The sequence below is a fragment of the Oncorhynchus clarkii genome, chromosome 13, assembly GCF_045791955.1.
Source record: "Oncorhynchus clarkii lewisi isolate Uvic-CL-2024 chromosome 13, UVic_Ocla_1.0, whole genome shotgun sequence".
Lineage (NCBI taxonomy): Eukaryota > Metazoa > Chordata > Actinopteri > Salmoniformes > Salmonidae > Oncorhynchus > Oncorhynchus clarkii.
This window is the reverse complement of record NC_092159.1, coordinates 48,795,615-48,814,274: the sequence shown is the minus strand read 5'-3', so window position 1 is coordinate 48,814,274 and position 18,660 is coordinate 48,795,615. Positions and strand designations below refer to the sequence as shown.

Sequence of the window (18,660 nt, the reverse complement as noted above, 5' to 3'; positions counted from 1 at the left end):
CTCACTCACTCACTCACTCACTCACTCACTCACACACACACACACACACACACACACACACACACACACACACACACACACACACACACACGCACACTCAAATCAAAGTGTATTTGTCACGTTGGCCGAATACAACAGGTGTACCTGTTACAGTGAAATGCTTACTTACAGGCTCTAACCAACAGTGCAGTTTTTAAGTAAAACAAAAGGTATTAGGTGAACAATAGAAAAGTAATGAAAAATAACAGTAGCGAGGCTATATACAGTAGTGAGGCTATAACAGTAGCGAGGCTATAACAGTTGCGAGGCTATAACAGTAGCGAGGCTATATATAGTAGCGAGGCTATAACAGTAGCGAGGCTATATACAGTAGTGAGGCTATAACAGTAGCGAGGCTATAACAGTAGCGAGGCTATAACAGTAGCGAGGCTATATACAGTAGCGAGGCTATAACAGTAGTGAGGCTATAACAGTAGCGAGGCTATAACAGTAGCGAGGCTATAACAGTAGCGAGGCTATATACAGTAGCGAGGCTATATACAGTAGTGAGGCTATATACAGTAGCGAGACTATAACAGTAGAGAGGCTATATACAGTAGTGAGGCTATAACAGTAGTGAGGCTATAACAGTAGCGAGGCTATAACAGTAGCGAGGCTATATACAGTAGCGAGGCTATAACAGTAGCGAGGCTATATACAGTAGTGAGGCTATAACAGTAGCGAGGCTATAACAGTAGCGAGGCTATATACAGTAGTGAGGCTATAACAGTAGCGAGACTATAACAGTAGCGAGGCTATATACAGTAGCGAGACTATAACAGTAGCGAGGCTATATACAGTAGCGAGGCTATAACAGTAGCGAGGCTATATACAGTAGTGAGGCTATAACAGTAGCGAGGCTATAACAGTAGCGAGGCTATAACAGTAGCGAGGCTATAACAGTAGCGAGACTATAACAGTAGCGAGGCTATATACAGTAGCGAGGCTATATACAGTAGTGAGGCTATATACAGTAGTGAGGCTATAACAGTAGCGAGGCTATAACAGTAGCGAGGCTATAACAGAAGCGAGGCTATATACAGTAGCGAGGCTATATACAGTAGTGAGGCTATAACAGTAGCGAGGCTATAACAGTAGTGAGGCTATAACAGTAGCGAGGCTATATACAGTAGTGAGGCTATAACAATAGCGAGGTATATACAGTTGCGAGGCTATAACAGTAGCGAGGCTATAATAGTAGCGAGGCTATATACAGTAGCCAGGCTATAACAGTAGCGAGGCTATTTACAGTAGCGAGGCTATAACAGTAGCGAGACTATAACAGTAGCGAGGCTATATACAGTAGCGAGGCTATATACAGTAGCGAGGCTATAACAGTAGCGAGGCTATATACAGTAGCGAGGCTATATACAGTAGCGAGGCTAAATACAGTAGCGAGTCTATAACAGTAGCGAGGCTATAACAGTAGCGAGGCTATATACAGTAGGGAGGCTATATACAGTAGTGAGGCTATAACAGTAGCGAGGCTATATACAGTTGCGAGGCTATATACAGTAGCGAGGCTATGTACAGTAGCGAGGCTATAACAGCAGCGAGGCTATATACAGTAGCGAGGCTATAACAGTAGAGAGGCTATATTCAGTAGCGAGGCTATATACAGTAGTGAGGCTATAACAATAGCAAGGCAATATACAGTAGCGAGGCTATAACAGTAGAGAGGCTATATTCAGTAGTGAGGCTATATACAGTAGTGAGGCTATGACAATAGCGAGGCTATATACAGTAGCGAAGTTATAACAGTAGCGAGGCTATAACAGTAGCGAGGCTATATACAGTAGAGAGGCTATATACAGTAGCGAGACTATATACAGTAGCGAGGCTTCATACAGGCTATATACAGTAGCGAGGCTATAACAGTAGCGAGGCTATATACAGTAGCGAGGTTATAACAGTAGCGAGGCTATAACAGTAGCGAGGCTATAACAGTAGCGAGGCTATATACAGTAGCGAGGCTATATACAGTAGCGAGGCTATGACAGTAGCGAGGCTATATATAGTAGCGAGGCTATAACAGTAGCGAGGCTATAACAGTAGCGAGGCTATATACAGTAGCGAGGCTATGTACAGTAGCGAGGCTATAACAGCAGCGAGGCTATATACAGTAGCGAGGCTATAACAGTAGAGAGGCTATATTCAGTAGCGAGGCTATATACAGTAGTGAGGCTATAACAATAGCAAGGCTATATACAGTAGCGAGGCTATAACAGTAGAGAGGCTATATTCAGTAGTGAGGCTATATACAGTAGTGAGGCTATGACAATAGCGAGGCTATATACAGTAGCGAAGTTATAACAGTAGCGAGGCTATAACAGTAGCGAGGCTATATACAGTAGAGAGGCTATATACAGTAGCGAGACTATATACAGTAGCGAGGCTTCATACAGGCTATATACAGTAGCGAGGCTATAACAGTAGCGAGGCTATATACAGTAGCGAGGTTATAACAGTAGCGAGGCTATAACAGTAGCGAGGCTATAACAGTAGCGAGGCTATATACAGTAGCGAGGCTATATACAGTAGCGAGGCTATGACAGTAGCGAGGCTATATATAGTAGCGAGGCTATAACAGTAGCGAGGCTATAACAGTAGAGAGGCTATATTCAGTAGCGAGGCTATATACAGTAGCGAGGCTAAATACAGTAGCGAGTCTATAACAGTAGCAAGGCTATTACAGTAGCGAGGCTATATACAGTAGCGAGGCTATAACAGTAGCGAGGCTATATACAGTAGTGAGGCTATATACAGTAGCGACGCTATATACAGTAGCGAGGCTATAACAGTAGCGAGGCTATATATGGTAGCGAGGCTATAACAGTAGCGAGGCTATAACAGTAGAGAGGCTATATTCAGTAGTGAGGCTATATACAGTAGTGAGGCTATAACAATAGCGAGGCTATATACAGTAGCGAGGCTATAACAGTAGCGAGGCTATATACAGTAGCGAGGCTATATACAGTAGCAATACTATATACAGTAGCGAGGCTACATACAGTAGCGAGGCTATAACAGTAGCAAGGCTATATACAGTAGCGAGGCTATAACAGTAGCGAGGCTATATACAGTAGCGAGACTATAACAGTAGCGATGCTATAACAGTAGCGAGGCTATAACAGTAGCGGGGCTAAAACAGTAGCGAGGCTATATACAGTAGCGAGACTATAACAGTAGCAAGGCTATAACAGTAGCGGGGCTAAAACAGTAGCGAGGCTATATACAGTAGCGAGACTATAACAGTAGCGAGGCTATATACAGTAGCGAGGCTATATACAGTAGCGAGGCTAAATACAGTAGTGAGTCTATAACAGTAGCAAGGCTATTACAGTAGCAAGGCTATATACAGTAGCGAGGCTATAACAGTAGTGAGGCTATATACAGTAGCGAGGCTATATTCAGTAGCGAGGCTATATACAGTAGCGAGGCTATAACAGTAGCGAGGCTATATACAGTAGCGAGGCTATATACAGTAGCGAGGCTATATTCATTAGCGAGGCTATAACAGTAGCGAGGCTATATAGAGTAGCGAGGCTATAACAGTAGCGAGGCTATAACAGTAGCGGGGATAAAACAGTAGCGAGGCTATATACAGTAGTGAGGCTATAACAGTAGCGAGGCTATATACAGTAGTGAGGCTATAACAGTAGCGAGGCTATATACAGTAGCGAGGCTATAACAGTAGCGATGCTATATACAGTAGCGAGGCTATAACAATAGCGAGGCTATAACAGTAGCGAGTCTATATACAGTAGCGAGGCTATATACAGTAGCGAGACTATAACAGTAGCGAGGCTATATACAGTAGTGAGGCTATAACAGTAGCGAGGCTATATACAGTAGTGAGGCTATAACAATAGCGAGGCTATAACAGTAGCGAGTCTATATACAGTAGCGAGGCTATATACAGTAGCGAGACTATAACAGTAGCGAGGCTATATACAGTAGTGAGGCTATAACAGTAGCAAGGCTATATACAGTAGTGAGGCTATAACAATAGCGAGGCTATATACAGTAGCGAGGCTATAACAGTAGCGAGGCTATAACAGTAGTGAGGCTATATACAGTAGCCAGGCTATAACAGTAGCGAGGCTATATACAGTAGCGAGGCTATAACAGTAGCGAGACTATAACAGTAGCGAGGCTATATACAGTAGCGAGGCTATATACATTAGCGAGGCTATAACAGTAGCGAGGCTATATACAGTAGCGAGGCTATATACAGTAGCGAGGCTAAATACAGTAGCGAGTCTATAACAGTAGCGAGGCTATAACAGTAGCGAGGCTATATACAGTAGGGAGGCTATAACAGTAGCGAGGCTATATACAGTAGCGAGGCTATATACAGTAGGGAGGCTATAACAGTAGCGAGGCTATATACAGTAGGGAGGCTATAACAGTAGCGAGGCTATATACAGTAGCGGGGCTAAAACAGTAGCGAGGCTATATACAGTAGCGAGGCTATAACAGTAGCGAGGCTATATACAGTAGTGAGGCTATAACAGTAGCGAGGCTATATACATTAGCGAGGCTATAACAGTAGCGAGGCTATAACAGTAGCGAGGCTATAACAGTAGCGGGGCTAAAACAGTAGCGAGGCTATTTACAGTAGCGAGACTATAAAAGTAGCGAGGCTATATACAGTAGTGAGGCTATAACAGTAGCGAGGCTATATACAGTAGCGAGGCTATATACAGTAGGGAGGCTATATACAGTAGTGAGGCTATATACAGTAGCGAAGCTATATACAGTAGCGAGGCTATGTACAGTAGCGAGGCTATAACAGTAGCGAGGCTATATACAGTAGCGAGGCTATAACAGTAGCGAGGCTATATACAGTAGTGAGGCTATAACAGTAGCGAGGCTATATACAGTAGCGAGGCTATAACAGTAGCGAGGCTATAACAGTAGCGAGGCTATAACAGTAGCGGGGCTAAAACAGTAGCGAGGCTATATACAGTAGCGAGACTATAAAAGTAGCGAGGCTATATACAGTAGTGAGGCTATAACAGTAGCGAGGCTATATACAGTAGTGAGGCTATAACAATAGCGAGGTATATACAGTTGCGAGGCTATAACAGTAGCGAGGCTATAATAGTAGCGAGGCTATATACAGTAGCCAGGCTATAACAGTAGCGAGGCTATTTACAGTAGCGAGGCTATAACAGTAGCGAGACTATAACAGTAGCGAGGCTATATACAGTAGCGAGGCTATATACAGTAGCGAGGCTATAACAGTAGCGAGGCTATATACAGTAGCGAGGCTATATACAGTAGCGAGGCTAAATACAGTAGCGAGTCTATAACAGTAGCGAGGCTATAACAGTAGCGAGGCTATATACAGTAGGGAGGCTATATACAGTAGTGAGGCTATAACAGTAGCGAGGCTATATACAGTTGCGAGGCTATATACAGTAGCGAGGCTATGTACAGTAGCGAGGCTATAACAGTAGCGAGGCTATATACAGTAGCGAGGCTATAACAGTAGAGAGGCTATATTCAGTAGCGAGGCTATATACAGTAGTGAGGCTATAACAATAGCAAGGCTATATACAGTAGCGAGGCTATAACAGTAGAGAGGCTATATTCAGTAGTGAGGCTATATACAGTAGTGAGGCTATGACAATAGCGAGGCTATATACAGTAGCGAAGTTATAACAGTAGCGAGGCTATAACAGTAGCGAGGCTATATACATTAGAGAGGCTATATACAGTAGCGAGACTATATACAGTAGCGAGGCTTCATACAGGCTATATACAGTAGCAAGGCTATAACAGTAGCGAGGCTATATACAGTAGCGAGGTTATAACAGTAGCGAGGCTATAACAGTAGCGAGGCTATATACAGTAGCGAGGCTATAACAGTAGCGAGGCTATAACATTAGCCAGGCTATATACAGTAGCGAGGCTATAACAGTAGCGAGGCTATATACAGTAGCGAGGCTAAATACAGTAGCGAGGCTAAATACAGTAGCGAGTCTATAACAGTAGCAAGGCTATTACAGTAGCGAGGCTACATACAGTAGCGAGGCTATAACAGTAGCGAGGCTATAACAGTAGCGAGGCTACATACAGTAGCGAGGCTACATACAGTAGCGAGGCTAAATACAGTAGCAAGTCTATAACAGTAGCAAGGCTATTACAGTAGCGAGGCTATATACAGTAGCGAGGCTATAACAGTAGCGAGGCTATATACAGTAGCGAGGCTATATACAGTAGCGAGGCTATGACAGTAGCGAGGCTATATATAGTAGCGAGGCTATAACAGTAGCGAGGCTATAACAGTAGAGAGGCTATATTCAGTAGCGAGGCTATATACAGTAGCGAGGCTAAATACAGTAGCGAGTCTATAACAGTAGCAAGGCTATTACAGTAGCGAGGCTATATACAGTAGCGAGGCTATAACAGTAGCGAGGCTATATACAGTAGCGAGGCTATATACAGTAGCGAGGCTATGACAGTAGCGAGGCTATATACAGTAGCGAGGCTATAACAGTAGCGAGGCTATAACAGTAGAGATGCTATATTCAGTAGCGAGGCTATATACAGTAGCGAGGCTAAATACAGTAGCGAGTCTATAACAGTAGCAAGGCTATTACAGTAGCGAGGCTATATACAGTAGCGAGGCTATAACAGTAGCGAGGCTATATACAGTAGTGAGGCTATATACAGTAGCGACGCTATATACAGTAGCGAGGCTATAACAGTAGCGAGGCTATATATGGTAGCGAGGCTATAACAGTAGCGAGGCTATAACAGTAGAGAGGCTATATTCAGTAGTGAGGCTATATACAGTAGTGAGGCTATAACAATAGCGAGGCTATATACAGTAGCGAGGCTATAACAGTAGCGAGGCTATATACAGTAGCGAGGCTATATACAGTAGCAATACTATATACAGTAGCGAGGCTACATACAGTAGCGAGGCTATAACAGTAGCAAGGCTATATACAGTAGCGAGGCTATAACAGTAGCGAGGCTATATACAGTAGCGAGGCTATAACAGTAGCGAGGCTATATACAGTAGCGAGGCTAAATACAGTAGCGAGTCTATAACAGTAGCAAGGCTATTACAGTAGCGAGGCTATATACAGTAGCGAGGCTATAACAGTAGCGAGGCTATATACAGTAGTGAGGCTATATACAGTAGCGACGCTATATACAGTAGCGAGGCTATAACAGTAGCGAGGCTATATATGGTAGCGAGGCTATAACAGTAGCGAGGCTATAACAGTAGAGAGGCTATATTCAGTAGTGAGGCTATATACAGTAGTGAGGCTATAACAATAGCGAGGCTATATACAGTAGTGAGGCTATAACAGTAGCGAGGCTATATACAGTAGCGAGGCTATATACAGTAGCAAGACTATATACATTAGCGAGGCTGCATACAGTAGCGAGGCTATAACAGTAGCAAGGCTATATACAGTAGCGAGGCTATAACAGTAGCGAGGCTATATACAGTAGCGAGGCTATAACAGTAGCGAGGCTATATACAGTAGCGAGGCAATATACAGTAGCGAGGCTATAACAGTAGTGAGGCTATATACAGTAGCGAGGTTATAACAGTAGCGAGGCTATAACAGTAGCGAGGCTATATACAGTAGCGAGGCTATATACAGTAGCGAGGCTATAACAGTAGCGAGGCTATATACAGGCACCGGTTAGTCGGGCTGATTGAGGTAATATGTACGTGTAGGTATGGTTAAAGTGACTATGCATATATGATAAACAGAGAGTAGCAGCAGCATAAAAGAGGGGTTGGCGGGTGGTGGGTGGCGGGACACAATGCCGATAGTTTGGGTAGCCAATGTGCGGGGGCACTGGTTAGTTGGGCTATTGAGGTAGTACGTACATTAATGTATAGTTAAAGTGACTATGCATACATGATAAACAGAGAGTAACAGCAGCGTAAAAGAGGGGTTGGGGGGCGGCACACAATCCAAATAGTCCGGGTAACCATTTGATTACCTGTTCAGGAGTCTTATGGCTTGGGGGTAGAAACTGTTGAGAAGCCTTTTGGTCCTAGACTTGGCGCTCCGGTACCGCTTGCCATGCGGTAGTAGAGAGAACACTCTTTGACTGGGGTGGCTGAGGTCTTTGACAAGTTTTAGGGCCTTCCTCTGACACCTGGTGTAGAGGTCCTGGATAGCAAATAACTTAGTTACAGTGATGTACTGGGCCGTACACACTACCCTCTGTAGTGCCTTGCAGTCGGAGGCCTTGCAGTTGCCATACCAGGCAGTGATGCAACCATGTTGCAGCTGTAGAACCTTTTGAGGATCTGAGGACCCATGCCAAATACTTGTAGTTTCCTGAGGGGAATAGGCTTTGTCGTGCCCTCTTCATGGCTGTCTTGGTGTGTTTGGACCATTCTAGTTTGTTGATGATGTGGACACCAAGGAACTTGAAGCTCTCAACCTGCTCCACTACAGCCTCGTCGATGAGAATGGGTTTGTGCTCGCACCTCCTTTTCCTGTAGTCCACAATCATTGCCTTTGTCTTGGTTACGTTGAGGGATAGGTTGTTATTCTGGCACCACCCGGCCAGGTCTCTGACCTCCTCCCTATAGGCTGTCTCGTCATTGTCGGTGATCAGGCCTACCACTGTTGTGTCATCTGCAAACTTAATGATGGTGTTGGAGTCGTGCCTGGCCACACAGTCATGGGTGAACAGGGAGAACAGGAGGGGACTGAGCACGAACCCCTGAGGGGCTCTAGTGTTGAGGATCAGCGTGCCAGATGTGTTGCCACCTACCCTCACCACCTGGGGGCGGCCCATCAGGAAGTCCAGGATCCAGTTGCAGAGGGAGGTGTTTAGTCCCAGGATCCTTAGCTTAGTGATGAGCTTTGAGGGTACTATGGTGTTGGAATGCTGAGCTGTAGTCAATGAATTCCTTTTGTCCAGGTGGGAAAGGGCAGATGGGAGTGCAATAGAGATTGCATCATCTGTGGATCTGTTTGGGTGGTATGCAAATTGCAATAGAGATTGCATCATCTATGGATCTGTTTGGGTGGTATGCAAATTGGAGTGGGTCTAGGGTTTCTGGGATGATGGTGTTGATGTGATCTATTACCAGCCTTTCAAATTACTTCATGGCTATGGATGTGAGTGCTACAGGTCTGTAGTCATTTAGGCAGGTTGTCTTAGTTTTCTTGGGCACAGGGACTATGGAGGTCTGCTTGAAACATATTGGTATTACGGACTTAGTCAGCACTTGCCCGGAGCACACGTCCTGGTAATCCATCAGGCCGTCTGTTTAAAGGTCTTACTCACGTCGGCTACGGAGAGCGTGATTACACAGTCATCCAGAGCAGCTATTGCTCTCATGCATGCCTTAGTGTTGCTTGCCTCGAAGCGAGCATAGAAGTGATTTAACTCATCTGGTAGGCTTGTGTCACTGGGCTGCTCGCGGCTGTGCTTCCCTTTGTAGCCTGTAATAGTTTGCAAGCCCTGCCTCATAAGACGAGCGTCGGAGCCGGTGTATTACGATTCAATCTTAGCCCTGTATTGACGCTTTGCCTGTTTGATGGTCCGTCGGAGGGCATAGCAGGATTTCTTATAAGCTTCCGGGTTAGAGTCCCGCACCTTGAAAGCGGCAGCTCTACCCTTTAGCTTAGTGGGAATGTTGCCTGTAATCTATGGCTTCTGGTTGGGGTATGTACGTACAGTCACTGTGGGGATGACGTCCTCTATGCACTTATTGATAAAGCCAGTGACTGATGTGGTGTACTCAATGCCAACTGAAGAATCCCGGTACATGTTCCAGTCTGTGAAAGCAAAACAGTCTTGTAGTTTAGCATCTGCTTCATTTGACCACTTTTTTATAGACCGAGTCACTGGTGCTTCCTGCTTTAATTTTTGCTTGTAAGCAGGAATCAGGAGGATAGAATTGTGGTCAGATTTACCAAATGGAGGGTGAGGGAGAGCTTTGTATGCGTCTCTGTGTGTGGAGTACAGGTGATCTAGAATTGTTTCCCCTCTGGTTGCACATTTAACATGCTGATAGAAATGAGGTAGAACTGATTTAAGTTTCCCTGCATTAAAGTCTTTAGCCGCTAGGAGCGCCACCTCTGGGTGAATGGGTTCCTGTTTAATTATTTCCTTATACAACTGACTGAGTGCAGTCTTAGTGCCAGCATCCGTCTGTGGTGGAAAATAAATACTAAAAGTATAGATGAAAACTCCTAATTACACAGCCCCTGTTGCTGAACACTACCAAGATGCCACGTGAACACTGCATTATTAACATCAGAATATACAGTACAGTCTGTGTGTGTTGCTGTGTTTGGTGAACTCAATGTATGTGTACTGTATGTGTTTGTTTGATGTTGGGTATTTTCTTTCTTTAATTTTGAAAGACTAGTTCATATATTGGGATTGACAATATGTTTTGCAGCAATTGGAATGTAGAGCACTGACGTTTTTCAGAGAATTTCAGGACATGCCACTTTTAAAGTATATTTCCTTAAAATCCTTCTTTCTGCGGTGGCCTATTTCCCCATCGCTAAAACCTTTGAGGATGTTTCCACCTGTTCAGAAGTCTTAGTTATGAGTCTGATCCTCCTCATATAGAAATATCAATATCTACCTGTGAATAAAGTACATCTGTGGATCCTTACCAGCTGTTCTTGAAACACTTTAAAGTGAAGTGTCATTAGAGACCGTCCTTCTACAAGACACAGGATGGAGAATCCTTTCTTCCTGTCTTTGGGTCAACCAGCACAAAGCCCATTAGTTGAAGCAGCTGAGACCAGCCACCATAGACTAATAGAGAAATGGGGCTGGGGTGAGAGAACCATGTCTAGTATATACCAAGACCCTTAAGACCCCGTCCTCAAGGCAGGGGCCTGGGCTGAGTGCTCAGAGGACCGTAGCTCAATGCTCTCACTGTAAAGATGAGAAGAACAGGGCATGGTCCAACAGCAGATACGGGGATATTCCTGCTAACAAGCACTAGGATTACCATTAAATATTAAAGGAAAACTCCACTCAAAAACTATTTTTTGGTATTTTTTCATTCGTCCGCTGTTGATACAGTCCCACATTATATTGCATGTCAGCAGTCAAGTGTTCAAGACTTGGACTTTCAAGACTTGGACTTTCAAGAAACAAAGTGTCACTTGCCACATCATCATGGCGATGTGCTTTTGCATCATCTGTAGTAACAGTGGACTAATGAAAAAAATACCAAAAGTCAATTGGGTGGATTTTTCCTATAAAAGGGGGGAGATCCTGAGCTGAGCTGAGGGTGGCCATTGTAGGGCTGAATAAAGTGCATTTAAGTCCTTTACTTCCTCCTTTCTCTCTGAAAGCTTTAGGCTCTTGGCTCCATAATGGACATCTGAGTCCCCTGGGGGAGTCTAGACGTTGGTGGGAAATCTAAATGGGCGGGAAAGCCACTAGCATCCTGGTAAACACTATATAGGATGGAAAAATGGAGCTGGTGAGAGAATAGAAGTAGGAGAGTAGGAGGAGAAAAACAACATGTCTCGGCCCAGACGCTCCATCTTCTTCCCAATTCCCTTTCTGTTTCCATTTTCATGGGTAATTGAGGGCTGGAGATCCCTGGAAAGGAGACATGGGGATTATTTGATGCTAAAATGCCTTCAAATTCTCATCTTATTTTCTCCATTCTACCTTTTTTCTAATCCCTAAAACCCCAAGTGCCCTGCGTATTAGCTTCAGTCCGTGATGCACTCTCTCTCCCCCTCTGCCTGTCTCTTTCCCCCTCCTCCTTCCCTCCACCTTTCTCTCTTTTCTTTTTGCTCCCTCCCTTTCTCTCTTTGCTCCTTCTCTCTCTCTCTCCTTCCCCTCAGTTATTTATGAGGAGGACTTGAAATAGACTTCAGTATTTGATAAAAGCGTGATCCTTAATCCGAGTTGCCTGAGAAGTGCATTTCATTTTTATTTCCCATCAGAGATTGATGGAGGAGTGGGGGCGCTTACCCACCGTGATTGCTAATGTAAATCCATTGAGTCTGGTGGACATGTAAAAAAGATATGGATGACTTGTATGTTAATACCCACAATAATAGATTGTGTGTACACAGTGCTGGAGAGGCTCTCTTGTGATCTAGCAATAACAAAAGAACAAAGTAGTGAGAAATGCATTACTTATGCATGAGCTATATTTGACTGAATATTTGGAGTTCCTAAAATAACCGTCTGGTGTTTTACATTTCAGCGATCAATTCCTCATTTTTAAAAGAAAACAAAAGGGGTAAGAAAAAAAAACAGTTGATAAATTTAAGATGACAGTAATGCCATATGAACGAGGCCCCTTGTGTACACAATTCGCTCAGGGCCAGCTGCAAACTGCAAATTTAACTCAGCCTCCTTATGTGGCAATTACTGATGGGTAACATAACCTGAATATATCTCTTCTGTTCATTACCACAATGTTCTCTATGGCTGGCAAATGTTCTTTAGGATCCTACAACAAATTAGCTCATCCCCCAGGACGTATTTTATTGGATGATCCAGCAGTGGAGGAAGCCGCAGAAACACTCCAGCTCTCCGCAGTCTGCCCTGGTTGCCACAGGGTTAATATTAAAAGCGTTAGCGCCCAGTCGTGTATTGATGATATGTTTAGAAATTTGCTGAGGCAGGCTCATTGTTACAATGCTGTCTAAAAGATAGGCGAGCCTCCTCCCTCCCTTCCCTCCCCTTAACAGCCGCCAGATGGAGAACACACAAAAGCGTGTCTCTCGGCACCCACACCCACAGCACAGAGCTTCATTCTCACCCCTAACCAAATTCTTCTTTCATATGCCATACCTACTGCATATGATTACCCCAACTACAATTTGGTCCATCTGAACCCCCTTGGTTTTTCTTGACCACTCTATTTCTGGTTGATCCTATAGCTGAAACAAGATTGGCACACGCACTGGACACACACACACACACACACACACACACAACCTTTGCAGAAAAGTAGAAAAGAGTGAGAACAAGCTGATGCTCCTAGTTCCCCTTGGCATACTTTCAGTACATTCAGTCTTTATTGGTGCTCCCTGCAGTGTTTTCTCTCTGCTCCTCATACAGCTGAAGCTGCCATTACTTAAGTACATCGTCTCAGTCAGTCAGAAAGTGAAAAGAGGAGAGTGATCTTCTCACTCCCGCCTCAGATAGCCCGCCACCATCAATAGCATCATCATCAACAGAAAACCCTCTTTCCCCCCCCCCACCCTGCCGCTCTATCCATCACCAGCCCCCCACCAACCCCCACCACCTCCATCCCCCACCCTGGGATGCTGAATTTTACAGTACCGTCTGTGAGATCTCGATTTGTTCGGCGCGCAGCACAGCACCCCTCTATGCAGAGGAACACGGCTCCAGTGGAGGAATGCTGGAGGCAGCTGTCAGGCGCAGGCTGCTCCTGCTGTAGTTGAGCCTCCGCGCTGTACTGACTGATTCCACATTCACCAATAAGAGACAGCACAAGCCAAAGAGTGAGAGAAAATCGAGTGGGAGAGGGAGTAGAGAGAGAGCAAGGGAGAGAGGGAGAGAGAGAGAATAGGATAGAGAGAGAGAGAGAGAGAGAGAGAGAGAGAGAGAGAGAGAGAGAGAGAGAGAGAGAGAGAAAGTGAGTGGCGTGGAGAGGCAAGAGTATCAAAAGAAAAGGGTTAGAACACCTCCCAAGCTTTCCTCTCTCTCTGTCTGCTTCTTCTCTGTGAGGCTGAAAGAAGAGGAAAAAGGCGGCTTGTGAAAATTGAAGGGCAGAGGAAGAAGAGAAGAGGGGGAAGCTAGTCGAGCCCCATTGAACAGTTGAGAGGGAGGGCTGCCCCAGTGGAAGAGGGACCAGTAAAGCACTCGTTCCAAACGGTCGGACTCGCTTCTCTTCCTGACGCTCAAACTGGCTGGACTTGTCCCGCTGCTCAACCCCACACTCTCCGCCGTGCCTGCACCTCACCTGTCCCACATCCGAAATGATGATGTATTTTTGGGTGAGTACTGTACCACAGAGTTGCTCTCTTTTTGTTGACCTTTGTGTTGCCTCGAACTGCAGTTCAGAGATGCCTGCTCAGAGATGTGTGTGTGTGTGTGTGTGTGTGTGTGTGTGTGTGTGTGTGTGTGTGTGTGTGTGTGTGTGTGTGTGTGTGTGTGTGTGTGTGTGTGTGTGTGTGTGTGTGTGTGTTAGGAACATTGCAAAACTACCCGGTCAGTGGTGATTTCATTAGTGCAGTTTTGTCGCAGTTGGTCAAATTGTGTTCGGGGTGTGTGTCACACCTCCCAAATGCATGAACAGAGCTGATGATTATTCAACTTTCATGTGTTGTTTTATTGATGGGAGAGCACTGGGTTGTTTAACCATATTCTATAGAAGCCTGCCACTTACCTCCATTTTCACCTGAAATTTATTCAACCTCCTCACCAAAGATTTATTTAACTGGATATTATTTTCACCTTACCATATTTCTCCCTCCGTTCACATTCTGCAGACATAGTTAACAATTAAACCAACCATTTGAAGCTATATCTGTTTGTTTTGACCAGTTCCTCAAACTGTTGCTGCCTCACTTTCGGGGGCCACATTTTGGATTCACTGTTTGTGGATATCTTCTTTGAACGTATTTTAAAGGGGTTTTATTTCCCATTTTATCACCCATAGCTTAGTCCTTTTCATTCCACTCCAAAACATTTTGACCATAAATAAGTTGTGTAAAACATACAGTAAGAGTGTGTACAGTGCTTTATCCAGAGGTGCTAATTAATTGTGTATGAGATCATTGGTAATTAGTCAGATCAGTTGTGTCTGCTGTGTGGTTTTCCATTCCCTCCCCACCACAACTATCCCCACTCAATACCCTCTGCTATTCCTCCCTTCTACGTTGAGATGTCTACAGTAATGCAGATTGCAGCTCTTTGCAATCCATATTAATTTACAGACATACATTTTTTCACAACCATCAGTACCAAGACACAGTAAACTTAAGGATTTCTAGAAAATACTTTCCCTCCAATCTTTTGCATTCTGATCATAAAGCTATTGAACTGTGGTGGAATTTGGGTTGCGTCTGTTGCATAGTGGGAATACAGGGCGTGCTTGTGGCTATCAATTGTCAGTTTTGGATTTCAGTGAGGGGAGAATCGGCTGTGGAGGAAGATACTCGACTCTACCAGCCTCCAGTCCATTCTGAGCCTCAGAATTATTTGTTCTTTTCCATTAAAGCAACAGCCAAGTGTATGAATAATACAGAATGTTATATATCAAAAACATGACATAAAGTGGAGCCCTAGCTGCTCCCCTACTCCCTCTATAGTACTGCAGTTTAGGCAGAGTAAAACTGTCCGACACAGGCCTACCCAGCAGTCAAAGCAATGAAGTGTTCCTGTGAGGTGCTACGTGCTAACAGGGGTTTGATGCTAATTGGGAAAGGCATCTCCATGTCTTTGAGCGAGCAGGCCTCTTTGAAGGTGTGTGTGTGCCACGGGGCTCCCTCGCTCAATCTAGCCTGACTACTCCTCCTCTTTCATCGCCACATCTCAGCCATTCCCTTCCTGTGCCACACAGCTGCATGCTGGGAGACGTTGCGGCTTGGTCATGGACAGTGTGGCACAGAGGGGGCCTGGCTGGTACTCCTGGAATCTTTATCTAACCCAGTTAATCTAGGAGAAGATTTACACAATGCTGTGGTGTGTGTTGTTGTCGCCCAGCATTTAGTTACTGTGGCAGGGGAGGGAGGAAGGGAGCGTCTCTCTCCCATTTGAGGTGCAGGTGTTGAGCATTACCTGTCGTCCCTCCGGAGGACTGTCAGCACTGGATCAGTCTGGGGAACCTGTGAGCTCCCCTCATTAGAATATTTATTCACCAAGCAGATGTTCTTATCCGGGGCAATTACCTTTGGCTTACATTTCCCTGCTGCCCCCTGATATAGATGAATGTGGATCCAAAGACAGGCCCTCGTTATGCAGCATACTCCTGGGTACCACTCACCACCATCTCCTCCTCCTCCCAGAAGTAAATCTCCAAACAGCAACAGACCGTCTGGTCAGTGTTAGTTACTGCCCTCATCTCCCCAACCACCACCTCCACCTCTGTCACTAGAGGTGGAGCAAACCGGAATAATCCAAGAGATGGACGATTGAGAAATGGAGAGGGAGGAATGGATGGGTGGCCATTCTCTTCACTCGTTTGTTCCTTTGCATTAGAAGAGGAGGTGAGGAGGGGAGAAAACATGAATGTTTCTGTCTTCCCCTGAATGCCATGAATAATTGAGCAGGGCAGGGTCCTGGCTGCTGAGCAGAGAGCCTGGTAATGGGGGGAGAGCAGAGTGGATATATGGCTGCCTTGGCTGGTGTGGAGCGTTGGTTTACTGTTGACTTCCCCAACACACCACCAACACACTCACTCACTCACGCTACAGATGTAGGATCTTAATTGAGCCAATTTACTACAGCAGGAAAATAATCCTGTAGCAATAGGAAATGGGAATTATTATGTGGATTATAATTAATGGACATTTTTGAATGGGTTGATCAATTTTTTTGTTAGGGAAAATCAAGTCAAAGTGACCTCAAATACAATACAAGTTTTACATTTCCTGCATTGCAGGAAAGTTCTCCTACAACAGGATGATCAAATTACTGTAATGGCTGTGCCAGTCCCCGCCACTGAATCCACTGAATCTTTCAGTATGTTTGACCTACTGTATTTGAATGGTTTGTTTGTGTGTTTGAAACAACATGGGGTTCCATGGCTAGACAATGCCTAATGTGTTGGGGTGAGGCATCACGTTACTGAGCCAAGAGGTGATTGGTTGTATTAGATATAAATAAAATAAAACAACTCTGGGAATACTCTGTCCCAATGTTCGTGATTCAGATTTGTAATGGCATCATTGGGGCGGCAGGGTAGCCTAGTGGTTACTAGTAACCGAAAGGTTGCAAGTTCAAATCCCCGAGCTGACAAGGTACAACTCTGTCGTTCTGCCCTTGAACAGGCAGTTAACCCACTTTTCCTAGGCTGTCATTGAAAATAAGAATTTGTTCTTAACTGACTTGCCTAGTTAAATAAAGGTAAACTAAAATTATGAACATGTAGTGTTACTATGTTTTGTCAGAACGCAAAGAAAAGTCTATCAGGAATCTGAAAAAGAAATCTGAACAGACTACTGTACCTTTTGAATGACTCATATTATGTGCATCTACAACATCTTTATCTGTCTGACTAGTGGAGGCTGTTGAGATGCATGGAGGACTGCAGTGTATGGAAGTAGAGCAGATCAGCCATTCAGGACGGGAGGCCGGGCAGCAAGTCCAGGCTGCTGGTTTCATATTGCAAGATGAAGTGTCTCCGATCGTTTGTTAATGTATTAATTGATCTGTGTCCTCAGACAGACGAATTAGGAGTAGTGTCACGTAAACTCTTTAGTACTCCCTGAGACGCTTTCATTAGCTGGTGCTAGCCGCCTCTCCCTCCACCCCCATCCCAGGCCGCTGTCGCTGTCGCCACACACTTACCTGACGGCCCTAATAACTCTGGACTCTTCTATCTCTAACACAGCCGCCAGGAAGAACTTGGGGCTTACATCATCAAACGAGAGGTATTTCCTTTTTAAGTTGAATTTTAGTAGTGCTTCACTTGAAGGGAACTGTTGAAGATGTGAGGTACATAAATCAATATGAAGTTACTCGTAACACGGGATAATGGCAGTTAATAACCATTCATTAACTTTCATAGGCTCGTTTTACTACTCACATGACACGCAGACACGGGCTAGTGTCATGGCATGCCATAAACGGCGTGAACTTTGGTGTGCTATAAAGCTTTGCGGAGAAACTATTATCGTCTACATTCTCAAGGTTTTTAGCAGGATATGTTTTGTCTTATTTAATATCAAGACAATAATGGCTGTGTCACCCCAACAGTTGAACAACTTTCAGCCTCCAAAACTCGTGGATACATCGTAATTGCACCTTCCCTCAGAGCATTTGAAAGAAGGCCTGGAGATCAGCCTTTAGACTTAGAAACAGGAAGAAGAGACGGGGTATATTTCAGAGATCCCCAAATCTGAACCCATTCCTTTAGTCTGTGGGATCATTAGCGATCAGTAGCTTTAATTTTCTGCGCTTTTGCACTCTTCCCCCCAGGCCTAATGGGTCTGGAGCCCAGCTAATTGTAATTAGACTCCGACAGTGGGTTTTACTCGCAGGATTTTCACACCGCAGTCCTCTTTGATATTAGCTGTACAGCTGATAAGGAGATTAGATACTGGAGAAGGAAGAGAATGGAGGGAGAGAGGGATAGAAGGAGAGGAGGGGGGGGCTCTTCTTAAACTACAGAAAGACACCTACATGGGGGAAATCACTGGCAAGTTTAGCTGAGGAAAATATATCTGGACGCAGTAAAAGCCTTGCGCTCGCTTATTGTACCTGCTATCATTAGCACTTTCATACACATGGTCAGCCTCCCAGGGAAAAGTCATTATCCAGCTGTGCTGTTATTTTTCTGCTGTTTTCTCCTAGTGGAGTGTGACTTCAGGGCTAGAGCCAGCGCACCGTTTAATGCCTTCCAACACAATAAAGGACTCTAGCCTTAATGATGTGGGATTGGATGGCCTTGCCTCAGGTTGTCCAGGGGCTTGTGAGCCGTTACTGGGA

The 18,660-nt window shown here is 44.8% G+C and overlaps 1 protein-coding gene across 2 annotated transcripts in view; it reads left to right on the top strand.

Moving 5' to 3' along the window:
* The window catches only part of LOC139364955 (RNA binding protein fox-1 homolog 3-like), a 409,389-nt gene that overhangs the window by 270,319 nt on the left and 120,410 nt on the right, over window positions 1-18,660 (top strand). Inside the window, exon 1 of one of the 2 annotated variants that reach the window (XM_071102231.1) lies at window positions 13,946-14,003. The exons of the other annotated variant lie outside the window; for it this stretch is intronic. Within the exon in view, the coding sequence (XP_070958332.1) occupies window positions 13,986-14,003 (18 nt within the window). The 5' untranslated portion in view covers window positions 13,946-13,985. Of the gene's footprint in view, window positions 1-13,945; window positions 14,004-18,660 lie in introns of those variants that run through there. 2 annotated transcript variants of the gene reach the window in all.